At 42.4% G+C, this 25,930-nt stretch overlaps 1 protein-coding gene across 2 annotated transcripts in view; it reads left to right on the top strand.

The window, feature by feature from the left end:
- The window catches only part of Plcb1 (phospholipase C beta 1), a 660,438-nt gene that overhangs the window by 542,302 nt on the left and 92,206 nt on the right, over positions 1–25,930 (top strand). For both annotated transcript variants that reach the window (XM_057780532.1, XM_057780533.1), the window contains exons 24-27: positions 9,983–10,115; positions 12,327–12,380; positions 15,313–15,532; positions 22,096–22,276. In XM_057780532.1, coding sequence (XP_057636515.1) covers positions 9,983–10,115; positions 12,327–12,380; positions 15,313–15,532; positions 22,096–22,276 — 588 coding nt within the window. The remainder of the gene's footprint in view (positions 1–9,982; positions 10,116–12,326; positions 12,381–15,312; positions 15,533–22,095; positions 22,277–25,930) is intronic.

Genomic DNA, 25,930 nt, shown 5'->3' with positions numbered 1-25,930 from the left:
GAGAACCTAGACAACAATAAGAACCCTAAAGGAGACATATATAGATTTAATCGACATGGGAAGTAGAAAAAGACAAGATCTCCTGAGTAAATTGGGAGCATGGAGACCTTGGGAGAGGGTTGAAGGGGAGAGGAGAGTCAGGGAGAAGAGCAGAGAAAAATGTAGAGCTCAATAAAAATCAATAAAATTTTTAAAAAAGAAACCTGAAATTACAGAGACTCCACATTGGTCTCAGAGAAAATAAAAGGCCACCCTACCTTTGCCCTGTGGAGTTGCCTAAATCCTCCCTGGCCTCATTTTTGAAAATGGAGAATTAGAAAAACAGTTTTATTTTTTGGTGTTGACCATGAATAGCTAGAGAGAGAAAGTAATTCAGCCTCTGAATGCTGGTGTGTCTTTTCCCATCACAGTAATGTATGCTTATTTTAATGAGGCCACTCAAAATAGGCAGCCATAGTTTTCAAAAAAAAAAATCTATCTGGGACCTGTTAGCCATTGGAGATCCCAATGTAATAGCAAAGACATCTTCCGTTTGACGCTTCTAACATGATGCTTCTAAAAGTCCTTTCTTATAGAACATAAAATCTTCATTGAATTATAAAGCATTACCAGGTTTCTAATATACTAATAAATTACCTTCTTAGAATGTTTTTAAATTTTAAATTTTCCCCTGGGTTCAGTTAACAGTCATTCATATGAGAAAAGCACTATTCAGCTTATATTCTTACTAATGTAAGTCCAGACTGTAAATGTTTATATTTATGTAATAGGTGGATTATGATAGGATATTAGAAGATCACATCAAGATTGACTGCATTTGCTTTCCTGTCTTCCTTCTTTTTCTTCTCTTTGGTTTTGGTTTTCCTTTCCTTTCCATTTTGTGTGTGGGGGCGGGGGGGGGGCAGGACATCACAGAGTAGCCCAGGCTGGTCCCAAACTCTCCATCTGCCTGCCTGGGATGACTGATGTGTCCCTGAGTATTTTTATCACTTTAAAAATCACTGTGTAGCATGAGGAGTTGGGGGGAGATCGAATTAGGTTAAGGACATAGAGGGAGAGCAAGGAAAGAGATACCTTGAAAAAGGAGCCATTGTAGAGTTAATGAGAAACCAGGCACCAGGAAAACCCCCAGGAAACCACAAGGATGACCCCAGCTAAGAATCTAAGCAATAGTGGACAGGATACCTCAACGGCTTTTTTCCTATCATCAGATTGATGACTACCTCAGTTGTCATCAAAGAACCTTAATCCAGTGTCTGATGGAAACAGATGCAGAGATCCACAGCTAAGCACTGGGTCAAAATCCTGGAGTTCAGTCATTGAGAGGGAGGAGCAATATTATGAACAAAAGGACTAAGACCATGATGGTGATTCCCACAGAAACAACTGATCCAAGCTACTGGGAGCTCACTGACCCTGGACTGACAGCTGGGGAATCAGCATAAGACCGAACTAAGCCCTCTGAATGTGGGTTGTGTGTCCTGGGCAGTTTGTGGCGCTACTAGCAATGGAACCAGTATTTATCACTAGTGCATGACCTGGCTCTTTGTAGCCCATTCCCTATGGAGGGATACCTTGCTCAGCATAGATACATGGGGGAAGGATCTTGGTCCAGCCTCGAGTGATAGGACAGACTTTGTTGACTGCCCATGGGATGCCTCACCTTCTCTGAGGAGTGGATGGGGGACAGGGGGTGGTGGTGTGGGGAGAAGGTGGGAGGAGTGGGAGGATGGGAGGGAGAGGGAATTGGGATTGGCAGGTAAAATAAAATTATTTTAAAAATAAATAAAAAACATGTGTCCCCCCCAAAAAAATCACTATTCAGGTTGTTGGTCAACAATGTCGCAGAATAAAAAGATAATCTCAATCCTTGGAATGGATTTATAGCACTTATCTGTATTTCTCTAAAAGTCAAATGAAATTTTGGATATAAATAACAACAAAAGATCCTCTTAAGTAATATAGAAGTACTGTCAGCCATTGATACAGATTGAAATAACATGCTGCCTATGGGTGCATTTGCTTGCAAAATTAATAAAAGTTCAAAGCCCAGACACTTTAATGTAATTACAAAGATACCAAATGAAATATCAGCAACTCTTTTTGTTTTCTTCTTTAAAATATAAAAAATGAAGGGAAAATGTGAATGCTCAATATATCAGTGAGAAAATTTTCCAAAAAGACCTTAAGTGTCAAAAGAAGATATCTGGGCAGGTTGTCATGCTGAGAATGGTGTGCCCAAGGCATGGGGTGAAAGTATCAAACTGACATAGAAATGTTTATTATTATTATTACTATTTACATCTTATGTGTGAGCACATTCATGACCTACAGAATGCTGGCAGACTCAGTTCAATTTGTGGGAGTCATTTCTCTTTCTACCATGTGGATGGAGTCTAGGGTTTAAACTGAGGTCTTAGGTACTGTGACAGCTGTCTTTACCCACTGAGTCTGATGGAAAATTTAATAAGTGTTATAAGTTATAGACAAAATCACAACAGGCAAATTCCCAGAGAGAGAAAGAACCACACCCATAGAAAGGAATAGGTTAGAGTTCTCCCTGAGACTGGACATTGGGGATGAGCTGCCAGGAGCCGTTAGAAGGTAGGCTCTAACTATACTTAGTATCTGGGGCCCTATGCCAGACACCAAGAAGGTAGGATCGGAAAGGTGGGGGTGGGGTGGCAGGCAGGACCGCTGCTTCTTTTGGATTTTTTCTGTCTCTACAGTGATCATATCAGCCTATCAGAGGACCAGAGGAAAATGGGAATGCAATAAGCACCATGATTTCCATGGACCTGGCAGGGTATTGGGCCTTTTAATGTATTAACATATGTGGCATTTTGATTGAACAAATATTCTACCATTGAGCTATATCCTAAGCTGTTTTAATTGCTTGGGATGGCCTTGGACTCATTGTGTACCCTGGACAGGTCATGAGCTCACCTCGGCTCCTAAGTAACTAAGACTGCAGACATGAGCTACCAGACCCACTTATGCCTTAAAATATCCATTATGTTCATAGTGCCCCCTTTTAGCAAATGAGGAGATGTAGGCACTCGGGGGTGTGGGGGGAGGTAAATTTCTTGCCCAGGGCCACAGAATTTGTAAGCAAACAAATTGGGATTAAAACACAGGTAATCCGACCTCACAACAGATCATCTATGCCAGGATGTTTCCAAAATTTGCATCCAGATTGGGATATGACGATAACATGCTGAGCCTGGTTTGGTGGATTTGGGTGTAGGCCAGGAGGCTTGGCCTCTTTAATAAGCTTCACTGACAGGATCTTCTGGCCTGTGGAGCCTACTTTGAGTAAAACATATTTACACCACACTCATCCCATAACAAAACTGTACTATTCTAGAAACCATTAGCAAGAAAGGGTTCTTCGTAGTCTCCTAGACAGCCTGGCACATGTACAAGAGCCAGCATAGCTGTTAGGACAGCATGAACAAGACTTTTGAAAGCTCAAGGCAGGCAAAACCCCAGCATAGAGGTGGGAGGTGGGCATCTTTAGCTGAGGAGCCATTGGCAAGTGATTACTAGGGGAGGGGCACTCAGTTATCTCTAAGGGTTTGGTCCCTGGTGGATCCACCCAGCTCCCTTAGACGGTGCCACGCTCAAGAGTACATGGACACACAAATTGGACTTCCTGGGTCTTAGAAACATGAAGACAGAAAGTTGGGTGGTTAGGAAGGGGAAGGTGTGATTGGGGGTGAAGATGAATGTGGTGAAAATGCATTGTGAGGAAATTTTCAAAGGGTCAATAAAAGATTTTCTTGAAAAAAAATGATACCTTCCTCATCATCTCTGTGCTTCTTAGCTTAAACAGTTGCAAGCCACTTTCTTTGGATGCCCTAGAGCAATCATAGTAGGCTCCCTGTTTTTAGAGGAGGAAACGATTGCTTGAAATTGTCTAGTGACTTGCTTCATGAAAAAACTATGGTCTTTTAAATAAGACCTCATGAGACGTCCACATAGCCAAGGGAACTTAAGCAAAACAATCACTGGTTTGTCCAAGGCGTTTTCACAAATCTCTACATTGGTATTGAAAACTTTCAGTGGGTTATAATTCAGGGCTCTGGGTTCATCCTCCTACAACGCTGGAATCATCACCCATGCCACTCACAACAGCTGAAGGACTGCAGAAGCATGACTGTCGATTAGTGAGGGCTTTCACCTGGCTCTAGGGTAGAATTCTCAAATTTTAATGTGCATAAAAATCATGATTTAATGCCAATTCATTAAATCTTGTGCAGGTCATAAAATTTTGCATTTCTAATGTACCAAGAGAATCTGCATCATTCCTTTCATCCATGGATTTATCCATTCCTTCTTTCAAACACATTTTTCTGATTTCAGCCTAAGAGTTAGGTGGTACTGTAGTTTCAGGACCTGGCCCATGAAGTGTACCTACTGCCTACGTACCAACTCAATGTGGACTTATTCCTCCACTCATTAATTAATTAATTAGTTAAATGTTATTTTTATTAATTAATTATTTTTATTTGTTTATTTTTGGTTTTTGAGACAGGGTTTCTCTGTATAACAGCTCTAGCTGTCCTGAAACTAGCTCTTGTAGATCAGCTGGCCTCGAACTCACAGATATCTGCCTACCTTTGCCTTCCGAGTGCTCGGACTCAAGGCATGCACCACCACTGCCCTGCAGTTAAATGTTATTTTAATATTATATATAGTTACTATGCTGGAATGTTTTTATATCAAATCACGTATACATATTTATGTGTATGGATATTTATTTACATATATGTACCCTGAGAAAAATTGTATTCTCTCTTTCTCATTTCTGAGGAAAGAAAGTGACACAAGTCATAGTTCACACATTGAATTTCCAGTCGTTACTCCTGGTTCAATACTTGGTGGGAATGCTGCATTTATTTAAATGATGGTGCAGCCCTGATTATGAAAGGATCATTTAGATTGCATTCCAGTTACTACTGAAAGAACTTGCTGGATATTGGTTGCAGAAGACACCAGACTAATTTTGCACATTAGGTGTTTATTCATTAAGACATTTGAAAAATGGGGCTGGAGATGGCTCCATGGTTAAAAACACTTGCTGCTCTTGCAGAGGACCCAGGTTCAGTTCCCAGCATCCATACAGAGACTCAAAACCATTTGAATCTCCAGTTCCATGGGATCCAATGTCCTCATCTGCCCTCTAAAGGCACTGGGAACACATATGGTACATATCCCTACCTGATGGAAAAAATATTCATGCTTGCTAAGTAAACAAATAAATAAATAAATCTTGTTTAAAGAAATCCAGAAGACGGAAGATAAATTCATCCTGCTACTTAAAGACTTCAGCTTTCGCTAGACCTGCTCAACTATTCAAAAATTTCCAAACAGACATGAAACTTGAAAGAATCCTAAAGTTAATGCTCTTTTGTTAGTCCACTGTTGAGCCCTGATTTTCATTTTCTTACATAGAAGTCACTCTGTCTTATTTCCTGTGCATTTCAAATTCAGGCTGCAAAGGCGGCGTGCGTCACTCCTAAGCATGCTCAGTCAGGGTGTGGCTCTCAGGACCGAGTCTGACCTTCTTAGGAACAGGACAATAGCTAAGGTGATTGGGCTAATGGAAAATTCAGGTACAAATTACCTATGTGTTTTGCAAAGCTGTTTTGGGTGAAATGCTGTCTCTAACAAAGCTGCAGCCACTCCCATATTTGTCCACAGCAGACTGGATTCTATACCCTGAAATTACCAATCTCCATGTAATTCTGGGAAAGTGGCTAACCTCACCCCTTATCCACCAGAATCCAAGTCAATGCGCTGTCTGACATATGAACCAGGCACGTTGAAGGGACAGCATATTGCAATTAACTTTACATTTGTTTTTTATTTATTAGTGGGGTGGGTTGTGTACATGAGTGTGACACCGCACATATGTGTAGATTCAGAGAACTTCTGGGATTTTGTTCTCTACTCCCACCATGAGGGTCCCAGGAATCCAGCTTATGTCATCAAGCTTGCTGGGGAGCATCAACTCACTAGCCCAGGGCTCAGGAAAACTGGGGTCCTCTGATACCCCAAGTAACTCAGCCACATCTGATAGTTGAAAGGCATTTTGCTTTCATGTTAAACACGCAACAGAATTCTTAAGATGTGTATTTTCTCATGCTTGATTATCAAAGCCAAAATTAACGCATCCAGGATGGAAATCTTTTGCATTTATACAGTGTGCCGTACAAGTTCCCTTTACGAAGATCTGCAAGAACGGCTGTTAAGTTATCCACTCACTGACTCACATGCGGTATATTTTCAATGGATTTGTGTTCATTTTAATTCTTGGAAAGATGTAATTTTTAAATATGTGATCTTGGTTTTTAAAAATCATTTTTTGGCCTCATTTTGAAGAAAAACATAGAGCAATAACCCATATGACCACTAGGGGGCAGACGCTAAAAGCAAAAATCTAGTAAATGCAACTGAAGTCCCGTTTTAATGAACCTTCCTTCACTGAAATTCATGTAATTGGATTCCAGTGGTCTTTCAATTACGTTTACAAAAACATATTTTGGGTGCCTTTATTTCTGTCATTATGTCCAGTGCCTTGAGAAAGGATTCTGTGCTTGTTTTGTTGAAACACATAAAAGCAACCATTATGGCATGGCCTGGGGAGAAATGCAATCAAAAGCATTGATTTCTTTGAGTTGGACACAGAATTTGGCTTTTTTCATTTAATCTCACATGCCAGTCTGGTGGGAATGACTTGACGTTCCAATCATATCAAAAAGTTAAATTTAGTATTCCACAACTGTAGTTATTTAACCGTTTTATTTCTTTGCTTTTCTGTGTCAATGCTGATTTAGTGCAACAGGGAGAGTTCTTTGGCAACAACATTCGCCGGCTTATGTGTCTCTATCTAGCTATAACTTGCTAGTATATTAATGCTTCCTGGAGTGCCATTATCATAGGCCACAGAATAGACTTATATAATTTAAATAGCCTGCTATTTAAAATATTTAGACTTTGAACTATCACAAGTTCTAAGGGAACCTGTCTGACCTCTGGCTTCCTGTGAATAGATTTCAGTGCAGACTTTCAGAACCTTCTTTGATGGCTTTGTCGTGGGGCTGAAAGCAAGGCCCACCTGGGCGGCTGAGAGGAAGCCAGTAGACAGCAGTGTCCAGGCTACTGAGCCTTCAGCTACTTCTGTTACCAGTTTCCCATAGGGAAACTGTCAGCTGGGCCCCTTCACACATCCTTGGCAACCCTGTCAACAGGAGTCTGTCATTTGCCATCGTGACTGCAGCACTAACGCATGACATCCGTCTCCAGAAAAAATCCTAAGAGGCCCTGGCCAGTCTGACTACACAAGGAGCCGTAACCAGCTCCTCACTCTCCCTCTTCTCCTGGCGTGTGTTTGGCAAGAAGAAGTGCAAGCTGCGTGTTTGTCGGACCCTGGCTCAGGGCCTTCCAGCACACAGCATCCCTTCAGCACTCTGGCTTCGGGGTTCCAGGCAAACTCTGCTCCTCCAGTCATGGGGTGCAGAAGTCTGCTCTGGGGCTAATGCAGCCTGAAGGTGCACCTTGACCTTTTGGTCATTTGAGAATGTGGGAGCTCACGTGAATATTTCATTTTCCATCCTTCCTCAAAACCTGGCAGCTATAGGTGGAAACTGAGCAGGGTCTGTCCTACCTATAAGAGCTTTCTCGGGCTTCAGGTATGGCTTCCCTTTTCCTTCCCAAGACTCCAGGTCATTAACTCCGGGGTGGGGGTGGGGTCGTTGTTGTTTTGTTTTTGTTTTTCAAGAAAATCATGAAAACCATTCTCTGTGTATAATGCGTCCTACATGGAAAAATCTGGCGACATTGAACAAGCCAAAACAAAAGCGAAGCAAACAAAAAGAAGCACTGCAGTGGCATTCCATTTGTAGTCTCATAAATAAAGCTTGCCTGAAGATCAGAAAAATAAAACAGCCACACCGGTATAACAGCTTTCCGCACAGTAACAGCCTTACACACCAGCCAGTGATGGCACACACCTTTAATTGCAGTAGCCACAGTAACACACACCTTTAATCCCAGTAGCCACACTAGTTTGCCATAGAAACCAGGTGGTAATGGTGCACACCCTTAATCCCAGAACTCGAGAGGATTATAAAACAGGGGGAAACAGCCCTTCGTCTCAGTCTCATTCTGAGATTCCTGGAGGCAGGATCGCCATTTCAAACTGAGGTCGAGGTAAGAGCCAGTGGCTGGCTGTTTTGCTCTCCAGATCCCCAGGCAAGCTTTATTTATTAAAATACAATTGAAATGACAGGACAAAACCCTACCCATATACTGCATTCAAGAGGCTCTCATTTGCAGTGTTGGGTTGAACAAAGAACATACCATCATTCCTCTTGGCGTATGACTCTAGGGAGAATTTTCTTGATTGATACTAACTAGATGTGATCATACCAGAGCTTACCAGTCAGAGATATCCATCCATCAAAAAGACATAATTTCCCAATAGTGAGACCTAATGCTTCTAGGTTATATGGCTAGGCTCCTGTCTCTCCTACATGATGCCTGGCCTGGTACCAGGACTTATTTTTCTTCCACCCATCCCAGGGAGACCAGCTACACTGAAGAGGCCTAATCAATGAACAGGGCTGCTTGTTAAGTTAAGGATGCTTTGGGAAGACTGATTTAACGCCAGCTCTGAGGCCTTAGGGGGAGGATCGTGAGTTCAAGGCCATCCACAGCTCCAGAGTTAGGCTTTGTTTCAGAAATGAAAAGTAGTGATTTGGGGGGAGAAGAGAATATGAATCAGTGCTGCCATCAATACTTCTGTCTTCCTTTGGTAAAATTGCCAGTCTGCTATTTGTAATTACATGCCCAAATGTCACAGTGTTGGGATCCAGATGACACATGGAAGAAAACATTCCTACTGTACCTTGGAAATGCACTACCTAGCAAAATGCTATAAAATCGTCATGGATAAAACTTGTAGCGAATGTGGAGAGCGAGTCTAAAACAGCTGGCAAGCACTTGGAATGTTGGAAAGCGTGGCTGAAATACTGCAAAATTATATAGACAATTATTTTATAAGAATCAGCAATGATTCGGCAGACATTTATCGACCGTTTGCTTTGAATAGGACATAGCTGCTGGAGTGAATAGAACAAAGGGCTCATGGGTCTTGATATTTATCATCATGCATTGACAATGTCGCACAGTCTTAACTGTTTCACGTGTTTATTTAGCTTGTACCAGAAAGTGTTCTAGGTACTTAACAAACATTGACCGTTTTGGTTCTGGAAGAAACCTTATAAGATAGACAATACTATGACCTCAAATTCATCGTGGATAAAGATGGGGAAAGAGCACAGAGATCTAGGTGACGTGTTAATGGCATACTGGATTCGAATCCAAGGATATCTGGCTCCAAAATCCGTACTCACACCCACTACATCAGTTCTTGCTGTGGCATGGAAGCTGATGGCATGAAACGAAATGCTTGCTGTCTCCTCCCATGTGACTTATTCAGCATTCCAGCTCCCCCACCCTGGACCATGCTCACATCGATTCAGCTAGGGCTGTCTATCCCAGGACATCCCAGCCAGAAGCGCTTAGTTGTCCTTTGGCAGCAGCTCTCTTCTCCCCGCTATAGCAGGGGGTCTGCTAAGGACTGGCCAAATTCGTGTCTCTGTGGTCCCTTGTGTGCATATGTTTGTTCCTCTCTCGTTTGATGGAAACACACCACCTGATCAGATCCAGAGGCCTTGTGGGAAGGCTCTCTCCATGAGCATGGGCAAGTTGGAGTGAAAACCAGATCCTTTTTGGCCATTTAACCTGCTGCGTTGTGATTTCACACTATGCTGAGTTAATCTTGCTTTCCAGGCAGTTTCCAATTTGATGTTTCAGACTCCAAATGAATTGTGAGAATGTCATAATGGGTATCCTTACTGGTATAGACAATAAAATGATTTGAAACAAAATTAAAAGGTGTTTGTGATTTTAGGCTGAGCCTGGGGAAACGTCATCAGAGGCGCCGAGTGAAGCCAGGACAACGCCTGCAGAAAATGGGGTGAATCACACAACATCCCTTGCCCCCAAACCACCTTCCCAAGCTCCACACAGCCAGCCAGCTCCAGGTAAACAGTGGGGATGGTGCTGTTTTCTACATCTCCAGCCTTCAGGTCTGGGGCCTCTGCAAAAGGCTAGGCTCTGAGGAAATAATGCATGCCCTTGCGTGACATGAGCAGTGGGCAGCAGGATGGATGGACGGATGAATGTCCCAGGGCCTCCCAGGTTGTCTCCTGGCTCTGCTGAATCCACCTGTGCTGTGGGCTGTTCTTTGGGGGTGAATTCTGATCCACCCACTGATAGAGTTGCGTTTGTTGCATTTGTTGCATTGTAAGTTGCATTCTTCAAGCTGCTTGCAACTAAGCCACAGAAGCAAGAAGCACATTCTCCCTTCTACTTCAAGTCTCTGCCAACAACTGAGGAACCTTAAATGTCTGCTCCCCCCAGGCAGTCTGGTAGGCCATGCATATGGGTTAGGTCATTTCATCGTCATCCCAGTCCTCTACCCGGTGTGTTGTTGTTGACTCATTTGGGAGGTGATGAACTTCCCGAAAGGCACAATGCCTGTGGAGGGAAACCCAGGTCAGACGCAGTACCCGATACAACTAAAACACTTGCTGTTAGCTTCCCAGAGTCACCCAAGGCTACTCTCAGCTGTCACATTTCTCAGAGAAATCCTGTCATTTCGATGCAACTCACAATGGCATTCCATCTCACTCTGGTTAATGTGAGTGTGTGTGTGTGTGTGTGTGTGTGTGTGTTATGTTAAAGGGATATGTGAGTGTGTATGGTGTGGGGGGAGAGAGAGAAAGATAGAGGGAGGGGGCGCAGGAGGTGGGGGTTTGTGTGTATGTTTCTCTTAACAGACTGGTCTTCCTGAGAGAGGGCTCAGCTTCACGCATTTTCTGCAGTCACCTGGTGCTAAGGAGCTGCATGCATATGATCCGTCTAGTTGAATCAGTTAAGAAATTAGGAGGGGGAAGAGTTTCCTTCGTAACAGTGACTTCGTGCCTTTTTCCTTCTCTGTCATGGTGAGACATGGCAATGGTGAAGTTCTCATCTTCTCATTGGTGTGCAAGGCTACTAGTTTATAAATACAGACGCTACTTCATTTGTTTCAAACAAGAATGAACTGAAAGTCAAAAGGAAGTCAGTGAAGCCAGTAATCGGAGAGCTCACCACAGCCAGGAAGCATCGTTTTCGAGCGGTTATTATTTGCCTCATGCGGACATTGGCAGTGCTTCTCAACTACAGTTTATTGCTACTGGGAATAAAAGAGAATTTAACATTTTACCATTTTAATTTTTAAGTGATACTTAAAAATAATTCGGCTTACAGAAAACATTTTTTTAATAAATTGTACAAAATGTGTGGCACAATTCTCCTCTTCCCCTAAAGTCAGCCTTGAACAAGATCACAGTAAACCCTCATGACAGTCGAGCCTTGTGTGGACTCGGCCTTCCTCAGTCCAATGTCCATTTATTGCGGCAGATTCACGCTTGGGTCCCACGCTGCTCTTGCTCAGCGTGTCTCCTCCATCGCCTTCTCTCCATAATAGCTCCCAACTCTTCTTTCTCATACTCATAATTTTGAGGAATGCTGGTCAATTATTTTTTAAATGTCCCTCACTCCAAGCTGCCTCGATGTTTTCCTGTGATCAGACTGAGGTTCTGATGTTGACACGTCCCATCCTGGTAAAATGGGGGCCATAATCAGACTACTTCCCTCTGAAAGTTTTGGTTCACACTCCCAGGTGGGTGGGAAGAGGCATACTGGGGGTGCATACATAACCTATTTTCCCTTACACTTTGCTCAGTGGTTTGGATGTTTGATAATGGTTCTTGTCTGCAAAATTCGGTTCTCTGGTCCCCATTGTCTTTAATCGCATCATTCCTGATGTTGCCAAAAGGTGGCAGTAGCTCTACGGAGATTGAATTCCTCGTTTTGAAAATTCAAATGCAAGTGGAGGGATGTCTCCATTTGCCTGGCAATAAGTGGGGAATACATACAATTGCTCATCAACGTAGGATTGAGTCCAAGTTGCAAATTAATGAGGTTTTAGAGTAATTTTTTGTAAATAGCTTTCTCCTACAATTAGTTATTGTCTCTAAAGAGACTTAGAATTGGAGAACACAGTTCCCCCACACAGGAGATGAAACCCAGGTGGGCCAAGTGCTCCACCAGTGAACTACCACCCCAAGTCCAAATATTTCTTTTTAAAATTGGGATATAAATTTGAAAATCAAAGAAAGCCATTTCTTTGATCTTTTTGGTTACAGGTTCTGTTAAGGCGCCCGCCAAAACAGAAGATCTGGTCCAGAGTGTCTTAACAGGTGAGTGCTAGCCTTTCCTCTGCACAGAAGGTAGCAACTGCGCATTGCACAGTGGGTGTTTAGAGGGGAGGAGATTGCCATCTGCCTCTGAAAACAGCATCCTTGCATTGTTTAAGGCCTGAGTTTGGCCACGGTTGTCTAATGTAACATTTGGCCTGAGTTTGGTTACATTGTCTAATGTAAAGTCCCAGAGAAGTAGCCAGAGTTGATAGACAAGACCTTATTGGCTACAAATAATAGCTTCTAAAGATTCCTGTTTCAGAAAAAAATAACAGTTTCCTCCTGGCTACAAGAGCCAGTTAACAGGAATGTGTGTCTCCCTAAAGTTCTGACAGGAAGTTATATTTTACAGATGCAGAATACAGCCTGTTTGTAATCATGAAACCCACACTGTTTCTGATCTTTGATACGAACTTGGGTTAGTTCATAATATCAAGCAAAGGGACTCAAATTGACCTAAGCTTTCTTGTGTACAATTAGCACTTACTATGTAGTGGAGTCTTAAAGCTGTTTAGAGTATCTGGCACAAAATAGAACAAGAAGGTATGCAACACGTGCATCAAAAATAAAACCCCTTCTAAGAACCAGATGTTGGCCAACAGTGAGGCAGGTAAGTGCATTGTGATGCACTCCCAGAGTGAAATGGGGGCAGATAACTCTGCGACCAGGTCGCAGTCGCCTGAAGGCAGACAGCCAAGGCATAATGCTGAGAAAAAGACTAAGATGTGAGAGAGCTTGATCTCGTGCCTGAAGATCAAAGACAGACAGACAAAATTATTCACGCTATTGGAAACCTAGGCTTAGATTATGCTTTGGGGAAGGGAAGGGAGTCGGGTTCCAGAAGATGTCTATGGTCCTGGCAGTATTCTGGTTTTTACCTGGTGATGGTCAGTCACTGAGGCATGTGAACTTTAAAAAAGAAAAAAAAAGGACTTGGGATTTTGGATATATGCACTTCATGCACACAGTTATATTTCATCAAAATATATAAAGCATGCCTAGAAAAATTGTAAGAAACTTAGAAGACCACAAAGCATATTTCAAAAGAGTTCTGTGGGAAGCAACACTGATGTATTAGACAACACCGATGGAGGAAATAAGATGCTAGAGTGTTATCTAAAGACATATAAAGGAATACACAGAGGCAGTGGAGCTTCACCCCCACCCTGCCTATATCCAGCTCTGGGCAGCTCATCCATTTGTGATACTGTGTCTTTATGCAAATGGACATTACTCTTAGGTCTGGGGATATTCCAAGGGATAGCCTTTTGCCCGGAGACTTTTTCAAAGGCAATTTAGGGTGCCTTTTTTCTAGAGCACGGGAGTCCCATTTCTAAACTGTCCATGGCTGATGTCCAGAAACCATTTCTTTTCAAAAGCGAAGTGGAGTTGGTTACCAGGAAATGTGGCAATTCCTCAGGACTATAAATTCTTAATGTTGGCGCTTATTTTGCGACCACCAGGACTCGGCTTGAGCCTGAGGGAAACCCTTAAATAGCTGTACCTAGTTCTCTCCTCAGCTTCTTTCTTTAAAAGGAAGAAAAATTAGCTGTCAGGGCAGATGCATGGTAAGAGCAGACAACACTCTTCGGCTGTTTAAAAGCCCTGGTATTTAGAAACAGAAATTACCGTTCCAGTTCTCCCGTTTATGTGCAATCGTTTAGTTTTCTATTCAGGTTTGTTGTGATTGGTGGCATACATTATTTTTGAACGGCTTGATAGTTCTAAATATTTATTGTATCTTTGTCATTGTCGTTCCCCAAACAGGAACTTCCTATCAAGAAATGGAAACATACACATTCTGACTTAATCTGGCTCCAAATAAATAATAATTAATTGAAATTCAGACACCATACATTGAAAGGCCTCCCTTACCCCCGTTCTTACACCAGTAGGAAAAGCAATAGGGAAACTAATGTGGAATCTTGATTTCAGAAGTGATAGTGCATTTTTAAAATGCACGCCTTAGAGGAGATGAAGTGTGCGTATGAAATACAGAATGGTTTATGGCCAGGTTTTGTCACATTGACCTTTTTTCTCAACATTGAATAAAACACTGCAGTCGTACAGGTGACCACTAGCCCTGCTGGAGCCTTGGTAAAAATTAAAGGACACCTTCTTGACACACTCAACTAGCATACCCACTGAGATATAGGGAGAAACCTATGGTGTGTCTCCTGTCAGCGTATTCCCTGAGAGATGCTGAATCTGGGTGATTATTTGCTAAGCCTCCACAGTCATGGTACCAAAAACTTCTCAACACTTTCCATGAATTTTTTGTATTTCACCACCAGACCAGCCTTGTGAACTAATAGCGGTGTCATCATCCATAAAATGGATGAAGCGGGAGGCCTGCTCTCTCTTCCTCTGTTCCCAGCTGTAGTGAAGCTAGGCTGGTAAAGTCCAGCTTGTACTTCTCTGCAAATTTGCTCTCTCTCCAAAGGGAGGTCACCCCTAGAAAGTTGTGCCCGCCTTCTGAGTGTCCCAAATTCACAAGAAGCTGACCTTCTTTATTCATGAGGAGACCAGCCCTGGTATGTCAGTGCACACTTGGGGTTCCCCTCGGGGATTATTCAGAAGCACACCGGAGTTGCTGTGCCTTGCTCAGTTTTTTCCACTGGTGCTCTGCTTCTCTCCCTCTGCCCCCACCCCCACCCTGTCCCCTCCCTCAGTTAGTCACAGGCACCAGAATCCCCATCCTAGACTCTATATCTAGGGAAACCAAACTTAAAAGCTACAGATGAAGGAACTGGGTCTCTGCAAAGTTTGGTCGCGCCTTGCTAAACCAGTGAGACGGAGCAGTTGACATCCAGCTGTGCCCTCCAGCTGCTCTGGCAGGGGTGGGCTGCTTCTCTCTGAGCAGGATGCCTGTCTCCTTCCTCTGGACTCTGTCCGCCCTGTCACTCAGCTCTCATGCCCTCGTCTGTTGCAGAAGTAGAGGCGCAAACCATTGAAGAGCTCAAGCAACAGAAATCGTTCGTGAAACTTCAAAAGAAGCACTACAAAGAAATGAAAGACCTGGTCAAGAGACACCACAAGAAAACCGCCGAGCTCCTCAAGGAGCACACCACCAAGTACAATGAGATTCAGAATGACTACCTGAGGAGGAGAGCAGCCTTGGAAAAGTCTGCCAAGAAGGACAGCAAGAAAAAGTAAGTCCATAGGTACCTGCTAATTTTATACCGTGTTGGAAGAGATGCTGCCCCCCGTAAGTGATGATTTATGTGTTGTGTCTCATTTTTTAACTTGTGCCACCTCAGGGAGGATAGTCACACCACGGAGAGGACAGTCACGCCGCGGGGAAGACAGTCACACCATGGGGAGGACTGTCACACCATGGGGAGGACAGTCAACCCAGGGAGGACAGTCACACCACGGGGAGGACAGTCAACCACAGAGAGAACAGTCACACCACAGAGAGGACAGTCACACCGTGGGGAGGACTGTCACACCATGGGGAGGACTGTCACACCATGGGGAGGACAGGCACAACACAGGGAGGACAGTCACAACACAGGGAGGACAATCACAACACAGGGAGGACAGTCACACCGCAGGGAGGACATAGGCTTTTCAGAGGTCCATGAGCTCCTGGGAGGTTCACCCTTGGAGCGGATGATGCTGAAGTTGTGGTACCAGACGGTACTCCACTGAGACTGGGGACTCAGAGCAGGAGCAGAGAGACTAGAAGGGGACACATTGTCAGGAGTCCAGCTGAGTGATAACAAATGTTTCTCCTAGACAGAAGCTGGCAGAGACAGAAGAAAGGGCTGGATTCTTGTGTTGTTTTTTTTTTTTCCTAAGGGAGTTTGGGGGGAGGAGTCTGGAGGAGTGAAGACATGGTCTGCGTAGCTCTGTAGCTTTGCGGGCTCTGTAACTCCTTTGGGGAGACTGAAATATATGTGATCACTGTGGTCACATCTGTTCAAGGCACTGCTCTCTGGCTACAGCAGAGTTTACCTTGCGGGAACAGTCATGGGAATGCTGCTCAGACTCAGAAGTCTGGGCCTCCATCCCAGTGTCTGACCCAGACCTGCGGTGGGGCCTCTGCAGTTCTGACAAGCTACAGGGTTTGCTGAACCTGTTGGTTCAAAGACTTGCTATTGATAGAATTAGTTTTCAGAGACCTCTCATTGAACACCCGCCCCCCCCCCCAACTCTCACTAAGGCACTCCCTGTCATCTCTCTCAACTTCAATGTTTTAATAAAAGTTCATACTATTTAGGTCTCAAAAAAAAAAAAAAAAGGTTTGGTTTAGAACTCTTCAGTGGTGTCCAGAAACTTAAAGACATCACAGAGGCCTTGGTTAAACCCTACCTGCCTCTCCAGTTTGCTTCCCCAGCCACATAAAGCCACAGCTCCCTGCTTACACTGTGCTGTAAGGAGAAGGGGAAGTGAGGACAGCAGGGCTCATGGGCTCCTCCTGTCAGATCCATGAAGATGGAGGGCTTTACCTCTTAAGCTATAGCAAATGCCTGCTGCCCAAGATCAGTCTCAGCATTCTGTTTCCTGATTTCCATGTGGATCTCAGCTTGGTGTTTGTTTTCAAATTCCATGTAGATAGATGGACCTGAGCTTTATGACATAGGTTCTAGCTGATCACACTGGGGTCTTTTGCCTTCTGGTGTGGGGCTCTTTCACCCCTGGGTGATCTCCTCTTTTGATCACATAAAGAATGTGTTAGGCCAGTGTACTAGATTGGTTCTCTAGAATCATAGAGCAGGGTACCACGAACTAAGTGTTTAAAACACTGTATCACAGTTCCAGAGCTTAGGAATCCAAAATTAATGTGTAAGCTGAGCATAACTCTGAGAGGGGTTGGGAAACATTGTTCCTGGTCTCTCCCAGCTTTTCGTGGTTACAGGAGCTATCCTTGGCTTACCTTAGCATGTAGACTATCATCACATCACACTCTTGCCCACACTATCACATGACTTTCTCTCTGTGTAGGGACACATGCCTAAATTTTCTCCATCTTCCAAAGAAATTAGGCTCTAGGTTAGGGTCTATCCTTATCCAATGTTAGCCTATTGTAACTATGACATTTGCAACAGGAAAACTTTCAAAGGTTTTAAGATAAACTGAAGTTCTAGGAAGAATACAGAATAAAGGTGTACTGACATTTTATTTGTATTTTAACAAATAAAGCTTGCCTGAAGATCAGAAGAGCAAAACAGCCAGAAACTGACTCTTAACTCTCCCTCAATCTGAAATGGAGATCCTGCCTCCAGGAATCTCAGAATGAGACTGAGAGTTGTCTCCTAAAACTTACATTCCTCTAGGGCTGGGATTAAAATTATGCACCACTGGGATTCAAGGTATGCACCGCCTGGTTTCTATGGCAAATTAGTGTGGTAACTGGGATTAAAGGTTTGTGTCACCACTACCTGGTCTGTAAAGCTGACCAGTGGACCAGTTTTACTCTCTGATCTTCAGGCAAGCTTTACTTATTAAAATATAAATGAAATATCACTACATAAAGGAACTAAGTACTCACATGCACTTCCCTGTGCATCCCACAGTAGCCCACAGAGTATACACAGACATCTTCCCTATGCATCTCACAGAGTATACACAGACATCTTTCCTGTGCATCCCATAGCAGACCACAGAGTATACACAGACATCTTGCCTGTGCATCTCACAGAGTATACACAGACATCTTTCCTGTGCATCCCATAGCAGACCACAGAGTATACACAGACATCTTCTACAGTACAACAGCAAGGACCTGAAGCCCACTCACACCATGGCCTGGTCAAAAACACAGCACAGGATGCTACTGCATGCCAAAGCATGGTGCCTACCTACCAGCTGTGTTCTGTGATGTGGTGATATTGGAGCTTGACATGTGGATGTTTCCAGAAGAGGTGGCCATTGTCCCACAATGGATTTAGAAACTGATTACTGCTCTAGCATATATGTCCATACTATGACTATATTTATAAAACAGCAAAAGCCAAACAAGATGGCTCACCACTGTTCTAAATGTTTGAACCCACTTTCCTAAGTTGTGATCTTGTATTTTCTTGGAGCATCCTTTGCAGGCTTCTTGGCATTAAATAATATTTGGTTCACTGATCAGTGGGGTTCATTTTTGTTGTGAAAATATTTTCTTCAATGTTTCATAATTAGGGAATTAGAAATAAAAGGAATGTAACTTCAGTTTTCTTATTGTCATTTTAGGAAACAATTTTTGTCTCCCTTGGGTTTGTTTAGCTAAATGTCAAAACAATTTTTCATTTTTAACTTTAGTTCTTTAATGAGAACTAATAGCATTGTGTGAGACATTATTATTTAAATAGTCCATACTATTTTAAAGTAAAATGTTGTTTATGTTGTTAAAAATACATAGTTTAGGGAATCTTTACATTTTTAAAGCGAAAGTACCCTTGAGTTTTATTTCAATGTGCACTTGAGTTTAAATAAATATCATCATCGTGAAAAAAGCATTTTAAGACATTGTTTTCCTTATTTACTTGATTTTCTGTAGTTTGGATTAAAAATAGTCCTTCATTTATTTGGTTAGTTGGTTGGGTTTTTGAGATGGTCTTTGCAGAGCTCAGACTTTCCCTGAACTAGCTGAGACTAGTCTAGGTTTTGCAGTATTTTATTTTAATCTCCTGAGTGCTGGGGTTACAGGGATGAGCCAAGACACTCGTTTACAAATAGCTCTTATGAGATGTCCTGATTTTTCCTGATAGCCGATAAATGGGTGGAGATGGTGAGGGTAACCCAACCATCATTACTGATCCAGGATGTAGACCTGATGTAGAATTCAGTCTGAGCTTTCCTGGAAACATGTCATCGTCTCTCATTTAAAGTCTTTCAAGAGTTTGTCTTAGAGCAAACATTTGCCACTGGGAAATATAGCCTTCCTCTCTAGCCACCTGTTCATGGGCTGAAAACACCGTGGGCGGGGCTGTGTGAGTGTGTAAGCTGCCTGTCCATGGACTGAGAACACAGTGGAGTGGGCTGGGTGAGTGTGTAAGACACCTGTCCATGATATGAGAACACAGTGGACTGTGTGAGTGTGTAACTGCCTGTCCATGGACTGAGAACACAATGGCTGTACTGTGAGTATGTAAGCCACCTGTTCATGGACTGAGAACACAGTGGGCTGTACTGTGAGTGTGTAAGCCACCTGTCCATGGACTGAGAACACAGTGGGCTGTACTGTGAGTGTGTAAGCCACCTGTCCATGGACTGAGAACACAATGGGTTGTACTATGAATGTGTAAGCTGACTGTCTATAGGCTGAGAACACAGTGGGCTGTTCTGTGAGTGTGTAAGCCTCTTGTCCCTGGGCTGAGAGCACCATGGACTGGGCTGAATCCTTCCTCATACAGTCGTCTGAGGACGACTTCTTTGCCACCAGACTGTCAAGAAAGGCAAGCTGTGGCTTCCATGCCATATTGTGACATATAATGTAACATGTGCTCACCTTGAAAACACAATCAAAATGTAATACTTGATTTTTAAAAAGTAACAAAATCACCTTTCCTTAGAGGTAGAACAGATGTAGAAAAAAAATCAGGAGAAATTTGACGCTCTTTGCAAATGAAATTTGACACTCTTTGAAGGGGAACCTAAAGGCTAAATCAGTAGCATTTACCTGTAACCACACAGTCGATGAAGGTGAAGTTTGCCCTAAAATATCTCCTGAGAACTCCAATTGAATGATGCACATATTCATTTGTTTATTTTCTTTTACACCATATTCTGCAAATTCATAATAGCATATCAAAATAACATTACATGTATACAGATCCACCTCTGCAGCCCATGGTGTCTGAAGATGCCAGCATATAGAGGAATCCAGACAGGGCTTCCACAACCTTCTACTCTGCTTGAATCACACACACACACACACACACACACACACACACACACACAGAGGCAGGGTCTGTGTGACCACCATGGCCAACAAAGTAATGATTCACAGGAGGCAAGAAAGTAGTTCAGTTCAACTTGACTAAGTAGCAGCATTGGTTCAATCTTCATGACCACAAATAGTTTATTTAAGGCATATTTAAGCAAAGCACAATTTGGTGAAAACTTTTCTGTTGATAATTGACCTAGCACAAAATAAACTAAATAAAGATTGAATATGATTTCGCCAAAACTCTGTAAAGTACATGTGGCAAATTCTGTAAAGATGAATTTATAGACGCCGGGCGGTGGTGGCACACGCCTTTAATCCCAGCACTTGGGAGGCAGAGGCAGGCGGATCTCTGTGAGTTCGAGACCAGCCTGGTCTACAAGAGCTAGTTCCAGGACAGGCTCCAAAACCACAGAGAAACCCTGTCTCGAAAAACCAAAAAAAAAAAAAAGATGAATTTATAGATTGACTGAGCAAAACAAGCTTACAATAAGGGTCTGGAGGAGGAGCTTATGTGGTCTCAGCCACACAAATAGCACAAAGGTCACCAGGCTATTAACCACATCTGCATCCAGCCTTCTGGGAAAATGTTTCTTTGAAGGAACAACCATACGTATTTAATGTTCCAGGTTCCCTCTAGTGCTAATCTGTGAGCAGAGGAACCTCCATGCCTCCTGTACACATACACACACACACAAAGGGGGGGGGGAGGTGGGAGAGAGAGAGAGAAGAGCCATGAGATACATGTGGTTAGTAGGTCCCTGAAATAGAGGTCATTTGAACTGGGGTGTGGCTCAATTGAAAAATCCACATTTAATCTAGGCAAGGAAAAAGTGCATTTTATCAGTTCTATGATGTGCTCAAACTATGTATTATGCAACAGATTTCTTGGACTTTAATAAAGAAAACTGAAACAACTCTTACATCTGTTGAGTTCTAATAGGTTAAATTAACATATGCACACACAATAAATATTTTGAATCCAGGGCTTACTGTGTAGCTAAAATGGCACTCAAATTCACAACCAACCTGTTTCAGGCTCAAAAATGTTAGGATTATTCACATCATGCCCATCCTATAATATATCTTATTAAAGTTAGTATTACTTTTCTTTTGAGGATGGCTACTACAGGCTTTAAACGACAAGCGTGGTAAAATGTCACATCACGTTGTACTTCTGTACTACAGCATCAACCTTTGATGCTGTTTCTGTCTTTGAACACTGAACTAAACTCTTAGCCTCTAAGGAAGGGAAATATAGGTCAGATAAACCTACCTCTCTGATTAAACAAAGCTTGTGTGTTCTTCCATGAGAGAAATGCTTTCTCAGTACCAGATCACCAAAGGATTTATTTCTAGCAGCACTGTAGTGGCTTTGACCGTGTTTTTATGGAAGATGTAGAAGCATTACCATGTGGTTTCTTTTTTTTAGACTGTCGCTCAAAGTAGCAAAAAAGAAAAAAAAAAGTCCCCAAACACATAACATCTAAAGATTTATCAGAAGCCAAGATCTTGAAGTCTTAGCTGTATCTTCATGCCTCCCAGTTCCCTTAATCCATCAGCAAATCCTACATCTTTCTCAAAGTAATCGCCAGCTGTTGTGTTTATTACATCATTTCTCTCATCCACCATCTCCCCTGAACACTCCATATAGTGTGAAAAGCAATTCATGCCAAGATAGTTTCTATCTGGATGTGGGGGGTCTCACCTTCTCCTTCAAGTGGCTTAGTCTCTTCCCAAGCACAGTGACCCTAGGAGGAGTCATTCCAGAACCTTCCAAGCACCTCTTACCACCTACTTTGTTCCTGAGCCACACTCTGTGTGTCTTTGCAGATCTGAACCCAGCAGCCCTGACCATGGCTCATCAGCCATTGAGCAAGACCTCGCTGCCCTGGATGCAGAAATGACCCAGAAGTTAATAGACTTGAAGGACAAGCAGCAGCAGCAGCTGCTCAACCTCCGGCAAGAACAGTATTACAGCGAGAAGTACCAGAAGCGAGAACACATTAAGCTGGTAAGCTGAGGAGCATGGGTTGTGTGTGTGCAGCTGCAGAGCTCTTTGGAGGAGCAAGTGTTGGCTGCTCTCAGATGACTCAAAGGGCACCGTGCAGAAATGAATTCACGCCAGCATGGAGAGAGCAGAGCCTGCCCAGCACCCGCCACACTAGCGCTCCCTTGCAGACTTGATACATTCCACTGTTCCATCCGTGGAGCTCTGTTTGCTTTTGCCCTTTTGTGACTTATTTTGGGATGTCAGGATATCTTAGTTTCAGGGAAAGAAGGGGATCTTTGGGATAGTACAAGGAAGTAAAAAAAAAATTATTTCAAAAATGAAGCATGTGCTGCAAGTGAATTTGCACTTCTGCTTCTCTATCACTGAGCTTTTCAAGAACAAACGCAACAAAACTATACCGTATGCAGCCCAATGTCCTGTTCTCCCATCAAAGCCTCAGGGCTACCTGTGAAAGCAAAAGACACCCTCTTCTTTAGTGATACCATGTGTCTGCCAAAATATTTTCTCGTGGATTGTGACATTCTTGATGCTTTAATAAATAATAGGGATATTTACATTTAGTCACACACAGAGAGACACACAAAGTTAATTTAGTAATAAAATACTAGCCTTGGAAACAAGCGAATGCCAAAAACAAAAGAAATAAATAACCTTGGCTGAAATGAATAGTTTATTGAGGAAATAGTTTCATAGAATTACCATCCTTTGTGTTAACTGTATATGAAGAGACAGCCTATGGAAGGAAGAAAATCTTTGCCAATTATACATCGAACAGCAAATTATAAAGAACTATACAGCTTAAACACTATAAAAACAAGCCATCTAATCAATGAATGGGCAAATGAATTGAATGGGCAGTTTTCAAAAAAGGAAATATAAATGACCAATAAATATTTTTTTAAATGGTCAGCATCTTTTGCAGTCAGGGAAAGGCTAATATTGAAACTACTTTGAGATTCCATTTCCCCCAGGTCAGAATGGCTAGCCTCCTGGAGACAAAAACCAGTGAGGATATGGGGAAAGACAAGTGTGCATGCATCATTGCTGGGAAGGTAAACCAGTACAGCCACTATGAACATAGACACTCTCAGCACACTAAAATTAGGATTACCATATGACTCAGATGCCCAAAGTAATCCTAGGTCAACGTATCTCAGAGACACTTTACATTCGTATTTATCATTGCCTGTAAACTGAGACTTGTGTTCGTTTCCTGGCTGCTCAGACCAAATAATCTCACAGAAACTATATTAATTACTACATTGTTTGACCCATGTATTAGGCGTACTACTAGCTAGTTCTTAGATCTTAAATTAGCCCATTTCTATTAATCTATTATTGCCACGAGGCTGTGGCTTATGGGTAATGTTCTAGAATCTTTCTCCTTTTGCAGCTACATGAGTCTCCTTGACTCTGCCTTCTCCCCCCCTCCCCCCCGTCTGTGTGTGTGTTCAGATTTCCCACCTGGCTTTACTCTGCTAAGTCATTGTCCAAAACATCTTTATTCATCAACCAATAAAAACAGCATATATACAGAAGGACATCCCACATCAAATTTCGCATTTACAACAGTTGATGGGAAGTAGCCAAGGTATCCATCAGAAAATGAACAGATAGAGAAAATGTGGTAAATACACACAGTGGTACTAGGCCATAGAGAAGAATTAAGTTATTCCACATGCAGGAAAGTGGTGGAGGTAATCATGTTAGATTAAATCAGCCATACTCGGAAAGACATACCACATGTTCTATCTCATGTGTCCATTCTAGATTTAAATATAAAAATGGTGCACGAAAGCAGTCTATGGACTCTAAAGGGGAAAGGGGAAGGGAGAACAAGGAAGGTTAACAGAGAAAGAGGCAAAATACCTTGTTTCTCTCATAGACAGGAGCTACATTTGTGAAGAAGCCACACACATATATGTGCATGAAAAGCAGAGGGGATACTGCTGGGGAGGAAGGAAAGGACCAGCTAGGGGTTGGGGAGAAGGATGGAGGAAAGGATTGAATATAAACAAGACCCAATGATACATGTGTTTGAAAATGTAACAATGATACCCCTTATTTTTTATGCTAATCTAAACTATAAAAGAAAAAAGAAAATGTGCTGTATAATAGGTGATTCGGTGTAATGCCTTTGTCTGCATCCTGGATCTTCCATGACAATATAAAATTAAAAAGTCAGAATCAAATGATTTACCTATCCAAAATCATATTCTTCTTGGCCAATTATTCTCAACTGAAAGCGTAAATCAGGATCCTCTGGACAAAGGCCTTGTTCTAAATCCTTATTCAACAGTCTTCCATAGAATAGGCTGTTAATGATAGTTCTCTTCCAAGAACCTTTCTTTGAGGACCTGGAACTTAAATGTGAATTTCAAAGAGGTGTTTTTAACAAGCTCCACAGTTTGAGGTGAGTTGCCTTGGTTGTGGACCACTGAAGTAAGACAGATGCTGTGGCAGGCCAGTCAGATGGCTCTGCAGTTCAGAGCATTGATTGGCCTTCCAGAGGATCTGGATTCTGTTCCCTGTACCCACATCATACAACTGCTTGTAACTCCAGTTCCAGGGGACGCAATTCCTTTCCTGAAACCCACTAACACTGCATGAACACGGTATAAGACATATAAATACATATATATACACATAAAAATTTAAATTATTATTTTTTTAAAGATTGAAACAGTAAAAGAATGCTTGAGAAGGTATTGGGGGGAGAAGAAAGAAGATTTTTGCCTTGAAAGACCCAAGAGAGTTCAAATTAATTTTAATACTAAATGGTGACTTTCTTGCAGCTCCAACTACTATACCATCTGATTTCTCCAATAAACTACGACTCAATCTCTAGAATATAGCAATGAAGACAACAGCTGTGTACTGAACACTCATTATTGGGTCATATATTATGCTAAGCTATTTATAAGAATCATTATTTTGTTTGGTCCCCCAAAAAACCTCATTAGATTTTCTATGTGGTGACTTTTCTGATGCGTTCTGACTAGAGGGTGGTACATGAGTGATTTGATCATTGGCCATCTGCCTGTAGAGTCCCTGCTCCCTAACCACTGCTTAGATGTCTCTCCTACCTCACGTTCCAGGCCAGTGTCATGATGAAGGGATTGCTTTGTGCTTATTGCTCATGTGGAGGATGTACACCCCCCATATTTAGTATTGATGGCTGGAATTCTCTTCTTCAAGAATGTTTTCTCACATACCCATAAGGTGCACAATTTCTGTACGTTCACAGATACAAACGACCATCACCATAATCGATGCCATAATTTTTATCACCTCAAAAGGAACAATCTACTTCATCCATTTGTGGATTCGTTCAGCAAGTAGTTATTAGTATTTCTATTTGCTAAGTAAACAATTCAAACAAATGTTGGATAAAAATGGCAACAATCCTAGCCCTTCTGAAGCTAACCTTCTACAAGGGGGGCACAGACCATAAACACATTAAGTTAGCAAAATATTTAGTGTATTAAGTAGCAAAAAGAGATGATGAGAAAGCTAATATTAGTACTGGGGAACAAGATGTTCAAGGTTGGAGAAGAATGAAGAATGTACCTGGAAATTTTAAATAGACTTGGCAGGAAGAGACTATCAGGCTGATAAGGCAGACTGACTGAGTCAGAAGCTGAAGGGCTAGTC

The sequence above is a fragment of the Chionomys nivalis genome, chromosome 9 (genome assembly GCF_950005125.1).
Source record: "Chionomys nivalis chromosome 9, mChiNiv1.1, whole genome shotgun sequence".
Lineage (NCBI taxonomy): Eukaryota > Metazoa > Chordata > Mammalia > Rodentia > Cricetidae > Chionomys > Chionomys nivalis.
This window is presented reverse-complemented; position numbering and strand designations above follow the sequence as displayed.